At 36.0% G+C, this 11,009-nt stretch overlaps 1 protein-coding gene across 1 annotated transcript; it reads left to right on the top strand.

Moving 5' to 3' along the window:
• Positions 1-1,763: 1,763 nt before the first annotated feature.
• On the top strand, positions 1,764-9,221 carry LOC107577374 (uncharacterized). Its single transcript, XM_016263458.1, has 5 exons — positions 1,764-1,835; positions 3,364-5,282; positions 5,426-5,515; positions 9,029-9,082; positions 9,187-9,221. Exons 2-5 carry the CDS (start codon positions 3,401-3,403, stop codon positions 9,219-9,221), a joined length of 2,061 nt encoding a protein of 686 aa, XP_016118944.1. The 5' UTR covers positions 1,764-1,835; positions 3,364-3,400.
• Positions 9,222-11,009: the final 1,788 nt, after the last annotated feature.

The following is an 11,009-nucleotide window of genomic DNA, read 5'->3' as shown; positions in this document are numbered from 1 at the left end:
TGAAAATATTAATATTAAGGCAGCGGCTATTTGCACTTAGTGTAAATAGCATATTTTCTTAGTGATAGATGCTATTTACACTAAGTGAAAATAGCAGTATTTTTAGCGATATGCTATTTACACTAAGTGCAAATAGCTATAGATTCTATTTACACTGTTTTAAAATAGCAGGATTTTCTGCTATTTATACTACTCGTTGGAAATAGTGGCAATTATCTGCACTTCCGTATTGTATTACATTATAAAACAGTATGCAATAATAACAAATTGAGTGTAAATTATCATTTTAATTTAAATTATTAAATGGATGCCACCTTATTGGTACAATAAAGCCCTCCCTACACCTACCCGATACTTTATTTTCAACTTTGGTTATTTCCTTAATTTTTATTGAAAATAAATGCCTTTACGATGTGATATAAGATTTGAAAAGGGTGTAAAAAAGTTGGGTAAAAGGCGGGTTCGAACCCGGGTCGATCGCACCAAAAAGACCACGGCACGCGCTTTACCATCTGCGCACTGGAGCTGATGATTCATAGCTGTTTTTTATAATGTTGACTAGCCCAATCACACGTTGGTGGGCGGAGTTAGTGTAAATAGCCTCTGCCAACAAGGCGGGCTATTTGCAATAAGTGTAAGACACTCTGTTAATATTAATTATATGTTGATCATTAAATTTAGTTTGTAGTTCATTATCTAATGCTAATAGAAGCAACTTTAAAATTTAAAAATTTGTTAGTAAATGTTGAAATTAACACACTACCGCTTTTATCAACCTTAGTTAATGTTACACATGAAGTCTTATTGGAAAGTGTTACCATTTCATATCATGCTTTAAAGTCCCCCTGTAGTGAAAATCAAGTTAGTTTTTTTGTTGTTTATTTGTCTGTGGTATTTTTAATATGCTTTTAGACAAACCATGTGCCAGTGCATTAATCAACACCATTGCTGAGTATTTTCACCTCAAAACTGTAGTTTCCCAAAGGCTGCCTCAGAAATGCGGTTTGAAATAGCTCTTTTTTGCTATGTCACAAACTTCAATAACCAATCACATCAATGGATAGATTCCTATCATTAGCATGCAAAATATACCAATAGGATTACCAGCACAAAACCAAAAATTAAATAGAGAAAAACCGCTAACTTGAATAATAACGAGCGGCAACAGTGTAAAAGTAGCACAGGGTGCCAGACCCACCTCTCCCGCACTGGAATCTGCACTTCACACGCATTGCTCACGGGCGCCAATTGGAATCACAAACTAGGCTGCATTTGAGTCTTCAAGGCATTTTGAGGACACAGCATCGTCCAAGTAACACTAACAAATGTTACAGTATCCACTGTAGTTGTCTGCTAGTAAAAACATAGTTTTATCAGTCATTATCCGTGTATCGCCATTATATCGCATTTACTACAGTTCAGTTAGTTAGTGGATCAGGAGGCTCTGGCTGGTGTGACTGAGTGGAAGCGGGGCTAATGTTCAGACCAATCAACTGTGTAGGTGTTTTCGAATTCTTTTGAATAGCTCTCGCAGTGGGTGCTTTGATGACGAACACACCTAATGAAATGTAAGATGACGTTCATGAGACATGAGCGTTAATTTCATTACAAATTTAAACAATTTTTTTCCATAACTAAGAGGTCTGAAGGTGCAGCTCTTTTATTTAAGCTGGTCTGAGTGTAATTATATTAGATTATTTTTGTGTATGCAACATCAAAGATTGCCATTCTTTAAGGTATTCTGTATATTTTTCTACAGAAAGCTATGTTTGAAGCCAGTGAGCAAGCAAAGGGTGCACAAAGGCAAGGTGAAATGGAGACACCAGTAGTTTCAGGTAAGGCCTCCTTAATAAATCATTTAAATTCGGATGGCAGTTTGTTCATACAGCGGTCGACGTTTTGAGCCATCGTTCAGTCTGTATATCACACAGCGTGATGAGAAACGGATGGAGTTGCTCCACAACACAATATCACAGAATACGTACAAGAGAGGTGGTGCTGTTATTTTTTATTTTTTTTATTTAACACACTAATTCTAAATTGGTGAATTTAATATACTTATAATTTAAAGCTATTTGGGGGGTGTGCCCCCTCAGTTGAGGCCCACTGTCGTAGACAATATACTGTATATTGCACACCCCTAGTGTGTAAGGCTCTTTTTTTATTCCAGTATAATAATGCACCTTTGCAAAAAGCGAGATGTAGAAATGCTTTACTGAATCCTGGGTGAAACAATTTGTTTGGCCTGCACAAAGCCCAAATCTTAACTCCTATTAAATTTGAACACTGACTATGTGTCTCCATCACCCAATATCAGTCCTCCTTACCCACACTGCACCATTATCATATTTTAAAAGATGTTTTATCGTTTGAGTTTCATGATAACTACTTTAGTTCTTGTACTTGGCAACCAAGTGAAAATTAATTGGTATTTTCGTTTAGAATAACAGAAACTGACCATGACAAAAATGAAAACACTTACCGTGTTTTCCAAAATTAAATATGCTCTTTCATAGTGAATTGCTCAAAGTCACTTATTTTACTGTTTATTTTGATCAGCCATCAAACTAAGACATAGCCATAACCCATTGTCAGAGCTGGGTAGTAACTGATTACATGTAATCTGAATTATATAATCAAATTTTAAAAATGAAGTACTTGTAATTAGATTAAATTACATTTTAAAATTACTTGTAGTCAGACTACAGTTACTTTTTATGGATTACATGATTACGTTATTTACACAATAGCAATAAATTATTCATAATTTATTGATTCTCCCTTATATCTCTTCATCTTTTCAATTTTCCTTTCTAAAATAGCCTATTGCTTACATACATTCAGAAAGTCTTCAAGTTTTGTGGACATTCACACAAAGATCAGTCATTAGTCAGATGGCGACACTGAATTTGACCACTGAATTTACAAAAATCTTTTCAGGTTTAAGAAGTGTTTCAACATTGCATCCACTACTGATGAACACTGATTTTTATTTGAATTATCACTTTGTAGCTAATTTAAACATGTATTTCTATGTCTTTGGAAGGCTTTTGTCTTTCAAACACATTAAAACGTGCAAATTCACTAACTTTTTTGTAAACCGATTCGCTTTCACCTAATATGGTTTTAATAAATATATATTTGAATAATTAAGTATCACATTTGCATGCTCGTTGGTTATGGTCACATGACATGCAGGTAAACAAATTATTTAATTTTTTTTAAATGTGTTTTATTTTGAATGATTTTATATTGTAATTGAATATTTTTTATTATTTAATTAATTATTCGAAATATATTAAACACATTTCTATGCATATGAAATTTTATTTTATAACACTACTTCTCGATTTTTCTTCAGAGTGCATCTGCATCAGCTGATGAAAGTGAAGTAGATGAAATGTCATCTGGAGAGGAATATGTTCCCTGTTCTGCATCTGATACTGAAACAGACAGTGAACAGGAACATTCAGTCAGTAGTCCACTGGATGAGTCAACAGCATGTGTCAAAACGACACTGAGTGCAACCATATATGATCAGTCTGTTTCCATGGACTGCACAGAAATTGACAATACAACATCAAACACAACACAAAACATCGCCAGTTGTTCAAAAGCCAGTATCGCTAAAGCTGGCCAGAACTTCTGCTTCGTTTGTGGAAAAGCACAATCAAAAATCACACGACATTTTAAAGTACATGCCCAAGAAAACATGGAAGTAGCTCAGGCACTTAGCTTACCTGTTGGATCCAAAAAAAGAAAACAACTTTTGGAAAACCTGAGAAACCGAGGCAACTTCAAACACAACAATAATGTCCTTAAAAAAGGAGAAGGTACATTAAAAGTTAAACGACGAGCAGTTAAACGCACAGGTTTAATACACAACAATTATGAGTATTGTTTGCACTGTAAGGGAATGTTTGTGCGCCAGGAACTTTGGAGGCACATGCGACGATGCAAATGCAAACCAGCAAAAAAACACGCGGCTACTGAAGGTAGAGAGAGGATTCTTGGTATTGCAGGGGTGGCAAAGTCCGCATTCTCTGGAAAAATTGATGACGGGTTAATGAAATTATTGAGTCACATGAATGAAGATGAAATCGCACGTGTGGTGAGAAATGATTTTGGGCTTCTTCAATTTGCTCAATCTCAGTATAATCGGCATGGATTTCAAAAAACGAAGCATGAGTATATACGCCAAAAAGTTCGTGAACTGGGAAGATTCCTACTAACATTGCGCAAAAAATGTCCATCTGCCACTTTGGAAGATGCCATGAATCCAGCAAATTTTATGAGTGTCATACAAGCAGTTAAAGAAACTGCAGGATTTCACAAAAGCACACATTCTTATCAATCTCCAAGCCTAGCTTTAAAAATTGGACACTCCCTCTTAAAAGTTAGTGAAATTCTCCACTGTCATGCTCTTATTGGTGAGGACGCAGAGTTGGCACACAGTGCACAATCGTTCCAGAAACTGTATAAAACAAAGTGGTCAGAATGTATATCTCACACAGCATTATGCACCATCAGTGACGCAAAATACAACAAGCCCACCAAATTGCCACTCACTCAAGACATCGAAAAGCTTAACAGTTATCTACAAAGAAGTGCAGAATCAGCCTTCCAGGAACTTGGCCAAAAGACATCGGAGCACAACTATACATGTCTCGCGAAGCTAACACTGACCAGGATAATCCTTTTTAATAGAAGACGTGCTGGAGAGGTCTCCAAGATGCCTCTAAAAAATTTCCTTCAAAGAGACGAGTCGTATGCTTTTGAGGAGCTGGGACTTTCAGCATATGAGAAGCGATTGTGCAAATATTTCAGAAGAGTTGAGCTGAAAGGAAAGCGAGGACGAAAAGTTGCTGTTCTGCTTACACCGGACATCACTAAAGCTCTGGAACTGCTTGCTGAGAAGCGGAAAGAATGTGGTGTTCCACACGATAATGAATTCCTCTTTGCAATACCAAAGTGCACTAGCTATTACAGAGGTCATGACTGTCTTAAAAGATTTGCTGCTGAGTGTGGAGCAACTCATCCACAGTACCTGAGATCCACACAACTGAGGAAACAAGTGGCAACGACTTCCCAAATTCTGAATCTAAAAAATAATGAAATGGACCAGCTAGCAGACTTTTTAGGCCACAATATTAATGTGCATCGTGAATATTATAGATTACCTGATGCAACAGTTCAGGTGGCCAAAATTTCGAAACTGCTTCTAGCCCTTGAACAGGGTAAACTGCCTGAACTAAGAGGAAAAACTCTTGATGAAATCAGAGGTATAGTTGTAATTAATAGTTTAATATCAATTTAATAAATAAACATTTGTTTAATCAAAGTTTTTTTTATTTTTATAAATTGAGTAGTTACTAAAATGGAATAATTGAAGTTAAACATACTATGCCATTGTGTGTTTTGTAAGATTTTACAGATGAGGATGACGATCAGGATGTTGACAGTGATGAAGACACCAATGGAGCCAGACCTCTGGAGCTTAACACAGAGACTAATGGTATGTTTTTAAATATTTGGGTAAAAATTAGTTCTGGGCAACAATCGTGATTAATCACATCCAAAATAAAAGTTTTGGTGTGCATAATATATGTGTGTGTACTGCGTATATTTATTATGTATATATAAATACACACACATGCATGTATATATTTAAGAAAATGTTATGTTTGTATATTAAATGTATTTATATATATAATATAAATTATATGACTATAAATATATACATGTAAATACAAATATGTACTGCATGTGTGTGTCTTTATATATACATAATAAATATACGCAGAACACACACATATATTATGCACACCAAAACTTTTATTTTGGATGTGATTAATCGTGATTAATCGTTGCCCAGCACTAGTAAAAATTTATGTTTATTAATTTCACTTCATTTTAGAATACAAATATTTTTGCATTATTGATATTTGAAAAATTAATTGACAAAGCAGACTAAATATTTGGACATTGTTGTTGAAGAATTGATGCAGATTACAGTTTACATTTGAATTTATTCATTTAGCAAATGCTTTTATCCAAAGCAACTTAAAAACAAAGAACATCAGAAACAATTTTATCATAAGATCCAACAATAATCATAGTACTGTTAGTTTTTTTGTATTTGATTGAGCAGTCATTAGGTGGCTGATCAGCAACATCAGCATTTTGGCCCAAACATCATAGCTTGAAATACTGTCTGTATGAGTAATCTGTATATAGCAAGACAGGGGTTTTCAAAATGTAAATGAGGGAGTGCCAGAGTAGGGCTGGATCATATGATATATCCTGGTCACAATATAAATTGTCCATCAATGCTGCAATCTGAACCAAATCTATGATCTCATAAAACGATCTGGTGATGCATGCGTACATGAGAGATCAGGGTTTTTCCTGCATAAAGAATTGCAAGGTGGCCGCCTTCGTCAAATTTCGTGCCACCTCTCACTGTCAACAAAACTGAAACTATGTGGCAATGTGCAACATGCAAAATTAATCTGTAATTTTCATACTCAGTCACGTCCGCTCCATTTTATTTGTTTACATAGCTTCACTGAACAGCATCCAAATATCAAAAAATTGTGCATATTTACATTTGTTATTTAATTTCTTAGACGCTGTTATCCAAAACTACTTACAAATGTCAGACATTGTTACAAAAATACAAACTAGAATAGGGAGGAATTAAGGAAGTAGTGGAAGCAGAGGTTATTTATTTTAGTTTTAGCAGGATGCAATTAAGTGTTCATGGAAGAGGTGAGTTTTCTAGAATATTGTCAGGGATTTGGCGTTCCAGATTGGGGTTGGGAAGATCATTCCACCAGTTTGGAATAGTGAACGAAAATTTTCTGGAAATTGATTTTTTGCATGTCTGTAATTGTACCACAATGCGACACTCACCGACCGCAGGTTTCTGGAGGGGATGTTGACTTAAAAGAGCAAGTGGAAGTAGGAAAGTACAGAGCCCGTGGCTGTTTTGTATGCAAGCATCAGTGTCTTGAACTTGATGTGAGCTGCAACCAAGAGTCAGTGCAGAGAGATAAAGAAATGTGTGGTGTAGGCTAGGGCTGTGCGATTTGGGGGAAAATATCAAATTGCAATTTTTTTTTTGACAGATATTGCGATTTGATTTGCGATTTTAAATTTGCAAAGTCAAGCTTCAGCTCAATATTGCCAATAATGTGCAGCACAGTATGGGTATCATTACCCTGCTGAAAAAAACAATAGAAACCATCACAGAAATTCTTATAGTTTCCATTAAACCATTACAAAATTCCTTTTTGTTTTGGGCATTATTCCAATAGGAATTACTGTTGTTCTATTGGTTGCCATCTGCCAGATTACATCCCACCAATAGAATCCATCAAATAGACACCATTATAGTCTACATTAAAACCAAACACATTCCCATTATAACCCTGAAATCCATTACACTTGTTATTGTGTTTTGGGAGGGGTTCTATTGTTTTTTTTTCAGCAGGCAAGATTATAATGGTATAACTACTTTTACAGAATTAACTGAATTTCACAGAAAATATTTGTTTATTTTTTATTAATAAAGAACTGTATTTCATAAGTCAATTATTAAAGTATTACATGTGTTACATAGGCTGATTTATTAATTTTAAGTATTTGGGATTTTAAGAGCAAGTGGAAAATGTGCTGAATGTTTCATTTCATCCAAGTGAAATTAGCAAGCAGTTAGACTGAATTTACATTCGTTTTAAACGCGAAGCCAGGCGCGAGTCGACACAGGTTGCGCGCGTGTGTCAAGCCTCGTCCATACTGCCAGATGCGCTCGTGAAGACTTGCGGAGACGTGTGGTGCGGAGCCGGGTGCGAGTATAAACGAGCATTACGAGACAGGCTGCGTGAAAGCATGAACGGCTCGTCCGTGACACGGGATTCGTGCAGAGAAGAGCGAGTATGAGAAGCATTCACAGACACAGGCTGTGTGTGCGCTCTTCTGAATTAGGAATAGTCAACATGCATTTGAACTTATTTTAAACTTATTTCAAATTAATCTGTTGGGGAGATAAAATGTGTAAGATCAACAAAAACATCTAAGAATGTATCTTTTATTCTCCAGTACTGAAAACAGAACCGATAAGGGAGCTTTTGATATGCACTGTGACGCAGCTCTTGCAAATTACCTTTTTTGTTTGTTGTCTGTCATTTCGAAGCTTAAGTTGCATACGGTTTTCTTTAGTTTTAATTTGCCTAACTATCGATCTGACCCAGTAGACGCCATAATCCCACTCTGTCTCTCTCCCGTCTCGCTTTGTCAACGCAGTTGGCTAGAGCAGTGCTGATTGAGGAGAACGGAGGTGTGCTCACTCTTGCCCAGGGCAAGTAAGACTGCAACTCAAGGCTGGCAGTCATGCATATGCTCTGGAACAGAGTAATATCGCGTACACATCGCAGGCTTTGCGATTAGGAAATCGCAACGTCTCAGATTTCGATTAATCGCACAGCCCTAGCGTGGGCTCTTGGGCTTGTTAAAGACCAGTCATACTGTTGCATTCTGAGAGATTAAATAAAATGATAGTAATAAAATAAAAAAAAGATTGCAATTGACATCACTTGCGAAAGTGCAGTTGTTCGTGAGTGCAAGTCAGAGAATGCAAGTCTGAAAAAGCAAGTGCATGTCTGCAGCCAGACCTTATTGGGGATATGCGTTTAGAAAAAGCGCACGTCAGAACAGTACGCAAATATAATGCTTAACTGGCAAGACTTTAAAGCACGTGCAAATAATGTAGTTTTGTGATTGCGAATAAGTGCAGTGTCCCGTAAGTGTAACTCTACCGCGGAGTTAACATTTGATGTGAATGTTTGTCCCGTTGTAATTGCACTTTATTGTATTTATCTGCTGTAAGTATGCCTAGTGTTTTTTTGTTTTTTGTTTTGATGAAACTGAGTTTTGAGAGGCAAACAAAATATGATAGTGCTTAATTGTTAATATGTCATGAAATTTGGAAAAATGAGTTTAAAAAATGTTTTTATACACTTTGTAGCTCAAAATGCAGATCAAGTCAGCAGAACAGCTACTTCATATACTGAAGTTAAAGGTACGACCGCTTTTGTTCAAACTTGGCATTGATCACTTTTTCTGCATATGCTGGATTTAACTATGTTGTATGTTTATGTTAACTAACTGTATTTTTTTTTATAGAGCTTGACAAGCAAAAGAAAAAAAAGGACATGTGAAAAGACCATGGGCCACATCAGAGGTCAAAGCGGTAAGTCTTGAGTGTTTTGGATTCATTCTAGTGTTAAGTAAATCATATTGTGCAGTGTTTTAAAGTAGTGTTTTTAACAGATTGTTTGGTAGTCATTTAAAATGATATGAGATAACCAAAGGTTCCGTAGTGTATGGCACACTTAAAGGGATAGTTCACCCAAAAATGAAAATTCTGTCATTTATTTACCCTCAAGTTGTTCTAAACCTGTAGGAGTTTCTTTGATCTGTAGAACACAAACGACCTTTTAAAGATTGTAGTTAACCAAACCGTCTCTGGTGCCCATTGTGAGACTTACAAGAATGCAGAGCACCCTATTCTAGATTCTCAAATAATCCAAAACAAAAGAGACTTTATGGGGACCAGAAACTGTTTGGTTAACCACGTTCTTCAAAAGATCTTTTTTGTGTTTGGAAGAACTTGAGGGTGAGTAAATGATGACAGAATTTTCCTTTTGAGTTGAACTATCCCTTTAAATAACGTGTCTGGACATATTCTAAAGCAACATAAAAAATAAAATAAAAAAAAGTTACCCTAGTTTGCTTATTCTTCCTGGCAAGCCAATGCTGTCAGTTCAGCTGTCAGTCAACAGTATTACTTGTTTATATTTTAATTTTATGAGTTCACCTAAGTCTATAAGTCTTCTGGATTTATTCTAGTGTTAAGTAAATTATATTGTGTGCAGTGTTTTAAAGCACCGTGTTTTTAACAGACTGTTTGATAGTCATTTTAAATGACATGAGTTAATCAAAGGTTCTGTAATGAATGGCATACTTGATGAAAAGGGAGGATTTAGAAGTTCTGTGGCAGTCCCTTTAATAAAACTTGGTGTCTTGAAATTGAGTGCTGCTCAGCTTGTCTCTACAGAATCCTCCAAATGTGTTCTAGCGTGTGAAGGCTCGGTAAAAAGCTTGTCCACTGTACGTTTTTCACCTTGGGAGGGTGTATATACTGTAGTTAGAGTTGAAAACGGAATGAGGAGAGGGTAGCATATTGTGCTTCAGGATTTTTGTATTACATCACACAATGGTGTGTGAATTCATGACAGCGTTGATAAAGCACAACTCATACCTTCAGCACTCATACATCCCTATATAAGAACTTTACCACCAAAGATTCACTGTGGGAACCAGGCACTTCTCACTGTATTCACTTACTCTTTACATAGCTTTTGCTGGCTCTGACACCTGCTTGGTATTTTTCCTGATTCTTTTTCTAGCAAAAACAACACTTGTCACAAAACGAAGCTTTAGGTGAGGCCTGATTATTTCAGGGGCCTTGTCAGAAGTCCATTATTTTTAAATTTCTGTTACGTTTGCGGTTTGCACACTTAAAACAATGATTTGTCATTCCTCTTATACCACTGACCTTTTTACTATTTAGCTTTCAAAGTGTCAAGATTGCATATATATTTATTTTTCTTCTGTATGTATTAGTCCACTATTAATGCTTCATTGATGCTGCAGTAATTTCTGAATTTGCAGTATTTCGGAAGCTCATACTGGATCTCTCCAGTTCATTGGCAGCTGCTGCTTGTTTGTCAGCTCGATTTGTCAACATCATCATGCACACTTAACTAGAGTACGGTAAAAAGAAAAAGAAAAATCTGTCTCCAGTGCAATAACAAATCCAGTACATTGCTTTGTGTTCCTCTACATTATCTCCATGTTGTGCAGAAGCAACCACATTTTTTACAGTGTTTGCAGACCTTTATTTTTCAGAATCCAGGATTTAAATGGTTAAAGTTTTGCAATTT

Source organism: Sinocyclocheilus grahami, unplaced genomic scaffold (genome assembly GCF_001515645.1).
Source record: "Sinocyclocheilus grahami isolate Dianchi unplaced genomic scaffold, SAMN03320097.WGS_v1.1 scaffold5885.1, whole genome shotgun sequence".
NCBI classification, from domain to species: domain Eukaryota; kingdom Metazoa; phylum Chordata; class Actinopteri; order Cypriniformes; family Cyprinidae; genus Sinocyclocheilus; species Sinocyclocheilus grahami.
This window is presented reverse-complemented; position numbering and strand designations above follow the sequence as displayed.

What these genes read in the sequence shown, in the direction of transcription:
- LOC107577374 (XM_016263458.1), top strand. Translation starts at nt 3,401, where the DNA reads ATGTCATCTGGAGAGGAATATGTTCCCTGTTCTGCATCTGATACTGAA. An exon ending in AACTCTTGATGAAATCAGAG is followed by an intron (nt 5,283 to 5,425) that starts GTATAGTTGTAA and finishes GTGTTTTGTAAG; the next exon opens with ATTTTACAGATGAGGATGAC. An exon ending in TTCATATACTGAAGTTAAAG is followed by an intron (nt 9,083 to 9,186) that starts GTACGACCGCTT and finishes TTTTTTTTATAG; the next exon opens with AGCTTGACAAGCAAAAGAAA.